Source organism: Myotis davidii, unplaced genomic scaffold, assembly GCF_000327345.1.
Source record: "Myotis davidii unplaced genomic scaffold, ASM32734v1 scaffold1286, whole genome shotgun sequence".
Classification (NCBI taxonomy): domain Eukaryota; kingdom Metazoa; phylum Chordata; class Mammalia; order Chiroptera; family Vespertilionidae; genus Myotis; species Myotis davidii.
The window spans coordinates 875,063-889,055 of NW_006296619.1; the positions used below are offsets into that span (position 1 = coordinate 875,063).

Here is a 13,993-nt window from a genome sequence, read left to right on the forward strand (position 1 = left end):
ATGTTATTAAATATGGATTGTGTTACCAATGAGATCAAAGAAGAAATTAAAAACATCCTGGAAACTAATGACAATGAAAAAACAACAATCCAAAATCTATGGGACACAATGAAAGCAATCCTGAGAGGGAAGTTCATAGCTCTACAGGTCTACCTCAAAAAACAAGAAAAATTGGCAATAAATGATCTAACCCTACAACTCAAAGAGTTAGAAAGAGAGCAACAAGAAAAGCCCATCCAGAAGGAAGGAAATAATAAAGATGAGAGCAGAAATAAACAATATAGAGACAAAAACACACACAAAACAATACAAAAGATGAATGAAACCAAGAGCTGGTTCTTTGAGAGGATTAACAAGATTGATGAACCTCTCTCTAGCTAGGTTCACCAGGAAACAAAAAGAGAGGATCCAAATAAACAAAATCAGAAATGAAAGAGGAGAAATAACAATAGACCCCACAGAAATACAAAGGATTGTTAAAAAATACTATGAACAACTCTACTCCAACAAAGAGCTAAATATAAGATCTGAAACAATGAATTACATAGAAGAAAACATATGTATTGAATTTATGGACCTTGTTCATAGATAACACATTATAAATTTGACCCCAAAGGCATGAGAAGTAAAGGTAAAAGTAAATGTATGAAACTATGTCAATCTAAGAAGCTTCTCCACTACAAAAAAGTAAATGCCAACGTAACAAAAAAGACACCGAATGGGAGATATTTTCAAATAACAGTTTTGACATGGGGTTAATATCCACAATACACAAAGAACTTAAAAACTCTCTCTGTTTCTCTCTCTCTCTCTCTCTCTCTCTCTCTCTCTCTCTCTCCCCTCCCTCTCTCTCTCTCTCTCTCCCCACACACACACACACTAAAACCCAAAGTATCCAATTTGAAAATGGGCAAAAGACCTGAATAGATACTTCTCCAAAAGGACATACAGATGACCAATAGACCTATGAAAAGATGTTCAATGTCACTAATCATGAGAGAAATGCAAATTAAAAGCAGAGTAAGATATCACCTCCCACCTGTCAGAATGGCTATCAACAAAAAAATCAACAAACAAGTGTTGGTGAAGATGTAGAAAAGGGAAGCTTTGTGCAATGTTGGTGGGAATGCAGATTGGTGCAACCATTGTTGAAAACAATATGGAGTTACCTCAAAAAATGAAAAATGGAATGGCCTTATGACCTAGTGATTCCACTTTTGGGAATTTATCTGAAGAAACCTAAAACATGAAACCTAAAACATGAAAGAATATATGTACCCCATATGTTTATTGCAGTATTATTCACAATAGCCAAGATTTGGGAGCAGCCCAAGTGTCCTTCAATAGAGGACTGGATAAAGAAGATGTAGTACATATGCACAATGGAATACTACTCTGATGTAACAAGGAAGAAAATTTTACCCTTCGCAACAAAATGGATAGGTCTTGAAAATATTATGCTAAGCTAAATAAGTCAGTCAGAAAAGGCTAAGAACTGAATGATTTGACTTAAATGTAGGATGTAAAACTGAAACTCATAGACACAAACAAAATTATGGTGTTGACCAGAAGGAAGGCGGTGGGGGAATGGTTAAGTGTAAAGGAAGCCAGGTATATGATGATGGAAGATGATTTGACTGAGGTTGGTGGACACACAATGCAATATACAGATCATGTATTATAGGAATGTACACTTGAAACCAATATGACCTTATTAACCAATGCCACCCCAATAAATGTAATTTTTTAAAAAGAGAAATGCTAATCAGTCTCATATTGGAAGCATCTGTGGCTTTGCCCATGGAGAAACATAAACTCAATTTGCATACATGATAGGCTGAACAATGACTCTCAATGATGTCCAGGTGTTAATCCTTTGAAGCTTTGAATGTTAAATTATATGATATTGAAGAGGTGATTAAATTAAGCATTTTGAAATGAGAAAATTATCCTGCGTTACAATCCAAATGGGCCCTAAGTGTAATCACAGGTGTCCTAGTAAGGAGGAAGGGAGACCTGAGTACAGAAATAAAGGCTAAGTAAAGAGGATAAAAGTAGAGGGCCACCCGCCAGGGAATGAGGACGACCTGGAGAAGAGGAGGAAATGGATTCTTCCTTAAGAACCTCCAGAGGAACAGGCCTTGTTGGCACTTTGATTTTTATCCCATAAGACCTATTTTGGGTTTCTGACTGCAGAAATGTAAGATAATATTATCTTGTATTTTGTTGATTTAAGCCACTAAGTTTATGGTCATTTGTTACAAAACTAATACAGCACAGATATAAAAATCATCTTGAATATGAAGACACACAACTCAACCTACCAAACCCCTATAATAAAAGCTAGTCAGAAAACCAAACTGGTCGGGGGATAATGGAGGGATAAGAACACATATGTAATACCTTCATCAATAAAGAAATTTAAAAAAGGAAAAAGAAGGAAATCAAACTGTCCCATACTTTAATTCAGGAGAACATCTCAAAGGACCCAAAGCACCCAGGACCCAAAGCAATGATACTGAGTGCTTCTGAAAAGTACTTTGGAAAACTTTGCAAGAGGTAGAAGAGGGTACCAGAGGAGACATTTTTCAAGCAGACTTTTTATTTTCAAAGATAAAAGCATGAAAAAAACAGGATTCTTTCACAAAAGACATCTTCAAAAAAGAAAATATTGCTTTTAAAGGATTCTCTTGGCACTAATGATTGACATTGGGTGATTTTAATTCAGAAATGTCTGTCACTATCAAGGAAAAGTATGGCATCCATGGGCCAAGCTTCTAATTTTCTATAAATTGAATGAGGAGGAAAATTAAAATATTACATAAGGATGAGCTTAGGTAATCCATGGACCCCAGATAATTGGATGATTTTTCTTGCACTAATATAGATTACCATGTTGGTGTTTGTGCTGATGTGTTTTCACTGATAAGAAAGGCTCGAAATGGGCAATGGCACCAATCAGCAATATTTCTTGGGGGTGCAATTCCACTGATGCCAGCCACAAGGAAGAAACTTAAATCCAAAGCTTCTCAGTGCCTGTATGTAATCTTCTCTACTATCTGCCACATGAAAATAGAACGGCATTTTTTTCTGAATAAGATACTCTAGCCCATGATAACCTATTTGCGCCATGTTGCGTTGGCGTCGGTATTTAGGGACAGTATTACCCATTCTTATCTCACAGGACTGTTCCATCACAACCCAAGAGATAGGAACCCCCTCTGGACCCTGCAAGCCAAATCCTGGAAAATGCTGGAGGCAGTGTTCAACATATTTCAAGCTCCTCTCATTTTTTCCAAAGTCCCAATTCTCATTCACAAGCCCTGCATGTGAGGCATCCAAGAAGATGCTCGAAAAGTCTCCTTTCCTGCCAAGAAAAAAAAGAATTTATTCAATTTTTACCAAACACCAGGCTTACAGAGTATGAATATGATACCATTCCTTTTCTTTGGGTCCCACAGCTTAGAGGAGGAAACAGATAAACAAAAAAGTACTGTTTTTTGTCTGCTTCAAAATCTTCCCAAATAATTGAGAGGGAGAAAATCCTAATTACTTTATGATGCAGAAAGCACATCTCAGAAAAAGCCGAAGCAAATGCTCAAGGAGGAATAAAATGAGCTGATGTTCCTAAAATAACAAAGATGTACCCCAGAGCGACCTTTCATGTGGCTGAATTTTCTTTGAAGGTTCACGTGGGAAACACGTGGATTCTGAATTCGACTATACAAAATATCTAAATAGACAAGATAATATTTATTTTAACAGATAATTCAATAAAATGTATGTCGCAGGAAGATGAGAGTAATGTTAATCTTACAGCTGCATGTGTCCCAAAGCCCATCAACAAATGGGAAGTATCAAAAATGCCATTTGAGAAGCATCAATATAGGGGAGATGCTGGATTTTGGGGTGGTAACAAATCCTGATTCTCTCAATGGATAAGTTATCTGAGAGTTAGTGTTCTTATCTGCAAAATCAGAAAAACATCCTCTGTGGCAGGGGAGGTTGGGGCAGGTGGAAGATTTCAAAGAACTTTTAGCCCTCCCCAGAGAGGAAGAGTTTTCAGGAACTTGTCAATTTCAAAGTGGATCTATGTTTGCTCAAGGGTGAGGTCACTGGGCACTAAATCATCTGCACAGGAGTGAGGCTTTCTTTTTGCTCTTTTCTGTGCCTGACCTGATCCTAGTCCTGCTTCCTTAAAGGCCTGGAGCCTTGTCGCCTGCCTCCTCCTGTGGAATAACTACGCATTTGGAAACACAGATAGATAAAAGAAAAATTTAAATATCGTTGGCTCTCCCAGCTAAATCAATGGTATGTGTGAGTGGGAATTTATATTTTAGTTATTCTTTTGAATTAGTAATGCAGTTATAAAGCATAAATGGATATTAACTGAAATAATTACTTCTCTCTCTGATCCCCTATTACCCAGTTATCTTCTCTAGAGGCAACTAGTCATACAATGTATTTAGGTAATTTTCTAGAGGTATTCTATGCAATTTTCCATGTGTACATACTGTGATAGCATACGGTATACAATGTTTTGTCCACCTGAATTGCCATTTCTTTTTTTCACTTAGCAATGTATTTTGGAATTCTTTTCTTATCAATTCATATTGAGCTGCTTCATTCTTGTTAATAGCTATATATTATTCCAGTGTTTGGGTTATACTTTAATGAATTTATCCATGCCCCTACTGATAAACACTTAGGTAGTTTCAGATGTTATGCTATCACATATTAAATTCATCAAAGTTTTACCATCGAATTTGGTAATATCTTCACTTAATGTACATATTTTTGATCCAACCATTTCAATTCTAGGAATCCATCTTTCAGAACTATTTATAAAGCTTGTGCAATGATTTATTTATGAAGACATTTATTACAGAATTTTTGTTATTAGGAAGAATTGGAGATAAATTAAATGTGTGTTAATATGGTAATGTATAATTATGTACCTCCCTATTATAGAAATCTATGCAGCTGCCCAAATAAATGCAAGATATCTGTGTGAGCTTACATGAAAGATGTATATAATATATTGGCTGAATGAAAAAAAGCTGCAATACAGTATGTGTGTATGTTATTTTAAAAAATAGGAAAAAAATAACAACAAAATCACACATAGTACTAAAAGCATAAACACCAATGTTAAGCATATTTACACCTGTATGAAAGATTGTGGAGAATCCATGTAGGCAAACTTTTGTTTTTTATTTTGACTACTTGTATATTTTGTATACCTTGCAGCATTTTTTGCAAAAAGTAAAGATTTTTCAGTGCCACCATGAGGTACAGTATTCTGCTAGGTAAAGGACTCGTCTGGTGAAGGCACTGCCCATGCTCAGCAAACCAAGTTTCCTTCCTTTACTCATGCAACTATGTACCTCATCATAATTTAGCCTCAAATCTTACATTTCCAAATTTAATCTAACATGGCAACTGAATGATTCTATCAGGAATTTGGGAAGCAAAAAAAGAAAAATCTCACTTGCTAGCTTCATCCATGTTGAACATTTTAGTTAGCTCCAAATTCACATTGCCATCACTTGATGTCTTGAGTTTCTCTGATATATCAAACGTAAAGAGCGTGGTCTTCGTGTAATCCACCTGCACTGATTTTGAAGCTGAAACCCTTTTTATTGCCTCACCCAAGTTCTCTTGGCAACCTGGAGAGAGGAAAAGACAGGCTCAGCATCACCCCGTCCATATCGACTGTGAACAAACCAGGGGGCCTTTGCCTATTCACTCAGACCAATTACCTTGGATCTGGAAGGCTTGCTCCCAGTTGATAACCTGGGGGGATGCCAGGACTTCCTCCAAGTTGTCAAAAGCTTTGGTGAAGATGTGGTAAGTGTTGGTATAGTGATCCAGATCATCTTTCATCTCCTGATATAACAAATATCAATCAAATTTACATAGCACTATAATTTACCAAATGTTCTTGCCTATGTCTGGAGTGCTAGAGACATGATGCCCTCTGGTTTTCTGAGAGAGGTGTATAAAATGGCCTTGGAATCCCTTGAATAATAAGTCAGTATTGACACACTGAAGGTGTTCCTTTTCTTTTCTTTTTTAATTTAAATTCTTTATTGTTTAAAGTATTATGTAAGTCTCCTTTTCCCCCTCTTCGACCTCTCCCCAGCCACCCCATACCCCAGCACATGCCCTCACCACCCCTCCTGTCTGTGTCCATTGGTTATGCTCATATGCATGCATACAAGTGCTTTGGTTGATCTCTCACCCCCTCACTCCCCGCTATGTCTCTATGAAAGATGTTTCCTTTCTGATGGTGTACTGAAGTCAGCTGCCCTTGGGAGGGTAGGTAAGTAGCTCCATTGTCTGGGATGGAAGAGGCATCTGGGTTAGATAAAGATCTAAAAGATAGAGTGCCTCTGGTATAGAGAGAAGTATAAGAAACAGGGTTGGTGGGGGTGGGGGGCAGTCAACCCTGAGTCTGTGAGGAGACAATGCCTAAGCTAATTCTGACTCAACACTCTGGGGCTGACATGGCGATTGACACTTGGTGCACATGTGAATCAAGAGGACTTTGAGAAAGATCCATCATCCAGAGCTCAGAGCAGCACCTGGAGTAGAGGGCCAGGTCTGCCCCTGCCTACGAGCTTACTTTCTGCTTCCGACACCCGGGGCGAGGCGGGGGGTGCGGAGGATCCTGGGGGTCACTGCAGGTGATGTGTTCTAACTCACCTAATTACTATGTAAATAGGGGGAAGGTAAAATATCCCTATTCTGAGATGGAAGGAATTCACTGCTTATACTCCCCAAACCTGGAAGATGGGGAAGACATTCTGATTAAATATACATGGTTTATCTGTTGTTTAACAATTCTCTCACATAATAATTTTATCAACTTTATTTTTTATAGTTAAGAGAGCAGCTGTCTTCCCAAGGTCACACATCTAGCCACTTGGCAGGTTTAGATCTCAATCCCAATCCTGACTTAAGTATTATTGTATTGTGCTTATTAAGTCATAGAGAAAGACAAACATTTCTAACCACTTCCATCCATAGGCTTCTATGTTGAGGTGCATGGCTATGATCAGACTCTTAATAGAAAAGAATGCACCAGATGGGATCCTAATGTTATTTACAAAACTGTACTATTAGCTAGATGGTCTATTCCCATGCCTAATCTCACTGTTTTACCTTCTCCCTCAAACAGGCTTTCAAACCCTATATGAATCAGGGATACCAAGGTTGTTCTTCCCAGCCACCAGCTTCAGTTCTCTTTACCACAGAGAGACCATCCAAGCATGACCAGCCTGGTATTCAGTAGCTTGAGCTCTCACCTCTTTCTTAGGTCGAGTAATGACTATCTGATAATCTGGCCAGGCATCCACCAGCACCTCCAGGTTGAATGGGTTTTTATTTTTAATGTGAAAAATAGCTCCATATACCTACAAGAGCAACAGAACAAAACAGGAGAGGAAGTTCTTCTTTGAAATAGAGCCTTGGATCTGGTATAGGAAATAAGACAAGGAGTTATGGGGATAGAACCAGGGCTTCCAGAATAGTTCTTTGGACTATTTATTGCAAGATATGCTTCAAAATGGCCCAGTAAGGATCCACAAAAATCCAAGTTAATAGCTGAATCATTAAGAACTGGGACCCTTCCCCTGGTTGGTGTGGCTCAGTAGGTTGAGAATAATCCCAGATATCAAAAGGTTGATGGTTCAATTTCTGGTCAGGGTATATGCCTGGTTGTAGGCCCAATCCTTAGTGGGGAGTACGTGTGGGAGGCAACCGATCAATGTTTCTCACATCAGTGTTTCTCTCTCTCCCTCTCTCTAAAAATCAATAAAAACATATTTTTTTAAAAAACCTGGGTCCCTTGAAATTCATCCATTCATTCATTTTTTTAAACAATAGCATTTTTCCCAATTTTTAATTTCATACCATACCATATTACTTATGGTGCATCTATTATATATCAGATGTTTGTCAAGTGTAGAGAATTCGAAGAGGAAATAACATGGCTACTGCCTTCAAGTTAAATCTGGAAGGGGAGAGAAATACCTGCTCTGATCATAATGGGACACATGTTCTGATACATGTATGTGTGTGGTGGTGTGGTGTCCCAGGGAGGAAGTGGAAGACTAATAGAAGAAGTAATACTTGAATTGGGCCTTGAGGGATAAGTAAAAATTTTTCCCTGGCAAGATAAAGAGAGAAGGATGGCAAGTAATTCCTGGTAGGAGAAAAAGCATTAATGAATTCTTGAAGGTGAAGCAGATTGTATTCTACCTGCAGAACTACCTTCAGTGAGGGGCTCAATAATTGTAATGTGGTATATGACAAGGGAATGTTGGGAGATGGAATAGAAGAAGTTGGGGCATTTTTTAATAAACCTTTGTATACACAATTAAGGATTGTGGACTTTATTCTACAGACAGAATACTGAACCTCTACTGAAATTTTAAAACAAGGAATGATATGATTATATTTATTCAGAGAGATGACTCTTGCTCACCAAGTTTCAGGTGAGATAGTAATATTGAAAACAGGGAGCTATTGCAATGACCTGGAATAAAGAAGTATCTACTAGAGATAGCAATATGGTTAGCTCAAAAGATGTTTAAGAAGCTGAAAAAGAGTAAGGTAGGTAAATGGATATAGCTGTTAAAATCATCCCTGAAGAAAGAATTTGACTTTAAACTTGGACTTCCATCCACCTGCGAAAGGTTCTGAGCCCTGAATCTATCCTCCTTACACCTCAGCCCTGTCTCCCCACATCACCCACTACTCTCTCACCTTATAGGACTCAGGGATGCTCTTTTCCAAGGATTCATACAGAATCTGCAGGTTCTGGGGTTCATTAATCACAAACATCTTGTGTAACACCTCAGCCCTCTTCCGTCAGGAAGATGATCTAAAGAAATAAACACACAAACAAAAACACCTGGAGAGATGAGACAGGTGTCCAGGGAGAGGAGAAACGTGAAGCCACCTAGGACACCATACACTGTCAGGTGTACAGGGCTTTAGAAATTACCCAATCCAACCCTTTCATTTTACAAATAAGAAACTAAAGCCCATAGCTGCAACTGGATCTCAGGTCTCCTTGGTGATTTCTCTGTTTCCAAGGTAAGTAACATTAACATATCTGGTGAAACAAATCTCCGAAAGCCCACTTGATTCAAATCAGACCAAGGACCTGAGAGGTGAATGTCTTCAGCTGTTCAGATGCAAATAGAGAATAATGTATCTTTTCAGATATTGTCCCTAGGGATCCTCAAGGTCCCTCCAGGCATTGAGACACATGCTCTAATGTTGCCATAGCATCAGTGGTATTTTTCAGCCATCATGAGAGAATGAGATTTTCTGGAAAAGATTCTGAAGACCATATTGTGTAGTCCCTTTCTTCTAATAAACAAAATTAGAGAAGAGAAAATTGTTGATTAGTAGTGATACTACCCAAGTATAAATTGTCAAAAGTCTAGGAATTATATTCTAGTAACCTTAAAAAAAGAATAAGCCCTTTTATTCAATAACTAGAGGCCCGGTGCATGAAATTCATGCACAGGTAGGGTCCCGAGGCCTGGCCGGTGACCAGGGTCAATCTGTGGAGCAAGCGGCAGGGCAATTGGGCTCTACCCCTTCACCAACCCCCAGCCAGCCCCACCCTCTCACCGACCCCAGTCACCTCCCTCTGCGGGGTGGCTGGTGGGGCTATCAGGGGACCCCCACTGGTCCATGCCTTGGCTGTCCTGGGGCCTACAGGCTGGGGGAAGCTCCTGCTTTGAGTGTCTGCCCCCTGGTGATCAGTGTATATCATAGCGACCAGTCGTTCCACTGGTCGTTTTGCCGTTTGGTCAATTTTCATATTAGGCTTTCATTATATAGGATTCCCCTTCTAGAAACTCATTCCAGGAAAGAAAATGATATATATCTATAAAGGTATAAACACAAGGTAATCCATTGTAGTATTAGGTTGTGAATTTAGAAATGATCCAACATTCATTATAGAGAAATTGCTAAGTTAATGATGGCATATCCAAATAATGGGTTGCCAGGCAGCCACTACAATGCTGTCTTCAAAGTGTATTTAATTACGTAGGAAAATTCCATGTTATAAAGTCAAGACAATATATTGATGTAATCCCAAATTAGTAATATAAAAATGGATAGGGAGCCCAGTCTGCATGGCTCAGTGGTTGAGCATTGACCTATAAATGAGGTCACAGTTTGATTCCCAGTCTGAGCACATGCCAGGGTTACAGGCTCAATCGCCACTGGGCCATTTATTTCCAACCATAAGGCCTTCTCAAAGTAGAATTTTTTTGGATTAACCTGATCCAATAGAAACTCTGTTATGATCCTTCATAAAAATAAGTTGAAGAATATAAATGTTTAACAAGATAAGAGAGGAAGAGGGGCCAACAGAGCAGACTAAGGAAGAATTGTCAAAGAACAGTGTGAAAAATAAGAGCAGTATCTCAGAAGTCAAAATAAGAGGAACTTCATTTAAAGAAGAGAGTGACCAGAGAAGTCAAATGCTGCTGAGAATCTAAGAGAGATGAGCACAAAAATGCCAATGTATTTTGGAGTTAGGAATTGATTTCTGATTTGGTGAGAGATATGCCATGGAATGGTGGAGAAAGAAATCCAGGTTAAGGTGATTGGAGAATAAATGAAATGTATGAAAATGAAGATAAGTCTTTCAAAGAGCTGCATCAGGAAAGGAAGGAAAAAGGTATGATTAGTAAGAAGGAGGGTTGGAGACTGCAGGAGCTTAAAGGAAGGCATTTCTTATTAGATGAGAAAGAGAAGCGTATTGATGTTAACTATAGAAAGCAGGTAAGATGGACAGAAATTGATGGGCTAATGGACTTAATAAGAGATGGAAAGGGGAAAGAAAAATAGCTAAATCAATGGACCAGGCACTGTTTCAAATCCTTTATGTTTATTAATTCATTCTATCTTCAGTCACACCTCTATGTGTAAGTATTGGGATTAGTTTTGTACAGAAAGAATACCCCTTCTACACAAAGGAAAAAAATATTTTAGCTTAGGTGTGGATATAGGTATATGTGTGTGAGCACTTTCGAGTAGAAGAAAGAACAGGAAGTTGAAATGTTATCTCTGACTATCTATTTTATGGAAGAAATAGAATGGAAAATCATCTTTTGGAAGTGAGTAGGGTGAGGGAATGCACCAGATAAACATAGAGAGAAAAAATAGGGTGTTAATGCTAAAAATTAAATTTTGAATGGCCTCTGATGCTAGTTAGAGAAAATGCAGAATAGGAATACAAAGAGCAATTGCAAGACATAGGGTCAGATGCAGGTGGAAAACCATCATTTGGGAGTTATATTCATCCACATGTATGATCTCAGTACCCCAGAGGCCAGAAGAAGAGAAGAAAAATTGATATGAAGCAGGGTTAAATTTTTCCAGTCTTAGAGCAGCAGAAAAATGGAAAAGTTTTTGAGAATAAAAGAAAGAGACACTTTAAAGTAATTTAAAATTGTGGAATCTAGGAGAAAGGAGAAATTAAGTTAGGATAGGGACTAATCAAGTGGGAAAATATGAAGAGAACAAAGGATAAAAACACTTTATGGGATCAAAGAATAGCAATGGTGATAGGTAGGGGGAATGTATTCAGAGAATAGGAGATTGGAATCAGAAATTAGGCTATTAGAGCTTAGGATTTCAGAAGTAAATCAGTTCAAGTCAGAGAAATAGTCATGCCCATCCAGTGTTGCTCAGTGGTTGAGCATTGACCCATGAACCAGGAGCTCAAGGTTTGATTCACAGTCAAGGCACTTGTCTGGGTTTCAGGCTGAATCCCCAATAGGGGGCATGCACAAAGCAGCCGATCAGTGATTCTCTCTCATCACTGATGTGTCTATCTCTCTCTTCTTCTCTCCCTTCCTCTCTCTGAAATCAATAAAAACATATTTTACAAAATAGAGATGTCAATAAGGAAATGGGTGTTGTAGGTATCACAGATGTCACCGGGATGTGACAAGAGTTTGATGGAGAGAAATATCTGTGAACCCGGTGCCAAATACATCAATGATTAGAGAGAAATTTGTCAGAGAGAAACAGGAAAGGGTAAAACTTCATCTTAGCCACATGATACTTCATTCAAAGGAGGAAGAGTTTTTCTATGCAAATGGACAAGGGACACTTTAGAACCATGGATTGAAGGCAAGGAGAATGTTGTTTCTTGTCTTTACTCACAGTGTTACTATAGGTCTGGAGGGTGGCAGGGAAAGGCATACACATACCAATACTTTATAATTCAAGGAAAGGATTTGGACATCTTACCAGTTCAAAATAACACATGCTGGCTTTGTAGATTTTTAAAGTACTTTCTGGCTCCAGGGACCTACAATGTTTTTAGGAATTAGTTCCCAATATTGGGCTTGGGTCCAAGAGTTTGCAAGGGGGAAAAAATGAATTAACAAATAAAAATTCTTTTCTTTTTCCAGAAGGGAGTGGATTTCTATAATCTCTTATTTTCTTCTTTTTTTACTTTAAGTTATTCTATACCACCCCCAAGAGATAAACCATTATTCTGACATCTATAATAATCAATTATTTTTGCCTGTTCACATAAATGAAATTATACATTATATATTCTTTTGTTTATGGCTTCTTTGATACAATGTATTTTTTTATATTTATCCATGTTTTCATGTGCATTCAGACTCCATCTTTTTTTTTACTGTTATACAGTGTTCCACTGTAGGAGCATCCCACAATTTATTTATCCACTCACCTGTTGATGAGTATTTGAGTTGACTTTAAGTTATGTTTTATTTTTCAATTTATTGCATTTCAGTGAAATACAATATATATTAGTTTCAGGTATACAACCCAGTGGTTAGACATTACATAACTTATTAAGAGATCATCCCAATAAATCTTGTGCCCATCTATCACCATATATAGTTATTACAATATTATTGACTATTTAGAATTGAAGGACATATGAAGAGCTTTCCAGGCAAGAAAAGCTATGGAGTTTGTCACCACCAAACCAGAATTACATTTGAAATGTAAAGGGTCTTCTTTAAGAAGAAAAAGAAAAAAAAGAAAAAATATTAATAATAAAATGACAATAAATACGTATCTATCAACAACTAAATATAAAACAAACAAACAATCAGAACAGAAATAGACTCATAGAGAGAAAATTTTGACCATTGTCTCATGGGAGGGGAGTTGGTCAGGTTAGGTGGAAAAGGTGAAGGGATTAAGAAGTACAAATTGGTAGTTACAGAATAGTCATGGGAATATAAATACAAATTCTTTTTTAAATTATTTTTAATTATAGTTGATATACAGTATATTAGTTTCAAGTGTACAACATAGTGTTCATATACGTTACAAAATAAGTCTAGTAACCATCATAAATACAAATTCTTTAGAACCAGGATCCTAATTAATAGGAAGGCTGAAAAAGACAAGACACTGCTGTCCAAAACAATCTGCTTACCTGAAGTTTTTTTGTAGACCTGTGTGCACACCACCTTCTGCAGTCACTCAGTGTGGCAATGGGGAAGCTTCTGTAGCTACCACCTTATAAACTCCACCAAGCAAACTTGAACTGACTCAGGCGTCACTATGCAGCATAGAACTCCAAGAAGAAGTAGGTTCCTAATGAGTCAACTGAAGGAACTGTTCGTTGACATGAAGTCAGAGACTTTGTGGAGCAGAGGAAGATAGGGGATGTGTTCTATATTGGAAAACTTCTACCATTATAAAATGTTTCCCACTGAACATTTTTATTTATATATCATCACTTGTAGCTAATTGGATACTCCAAAGCAATAAATAATAAGGCATGTTGTGTAGTTGGCAGAAACTGTCCAGCTGCAGAGTTATTTAAATAGTATCATTAGGGCAAACAGAGGACCTGAAAAATTTGATTTCATTTCAAAATGCCTGGCCCAATGCTTTCAATCATATGACCTGAAGGGAAGCCAAGAACTCCTCAGGGAAGTGGATGTTAGCCTGAGAA

The 13,993-nt window shown here is 37.8% G+C and overlaps 1 protein-coding gene across 1 annotated transcript; it reads right to left on the reverse strand.

Moving 5' to 3' along the window:
• Positions 1–2,584: 2,584 nt before the first annotated feature.
• GLYATL2 (glycine-N-acyltransferase like 2) lies at positions 2,585–13,752 on the reverse strand. Its single transcript, XM_006772104.2, has 6 exons — positions 13,469–13,752; positions 8,773–8,890; positions 7,311–7,418; positions 5,763–5,889; positions 5,492–5,669; positions 2,585–3,367 (listed from the first exon to the last, which is right to left on the reverse strand). Exons 2-6 carry the CDS (start codon positions 8,848–8,850, stop codon positions 2,959–2,961), a joined length of 900 nt encoding a protein of 299 aa, XP_006772167.1. The 5' UTR covers positions 8,851–8,890; positions 13,469–13,752; the 3' UTR covers positions 2,585–2,958.
• Positions 13,753–13,993: the final 241 nt, after the last annotated feature.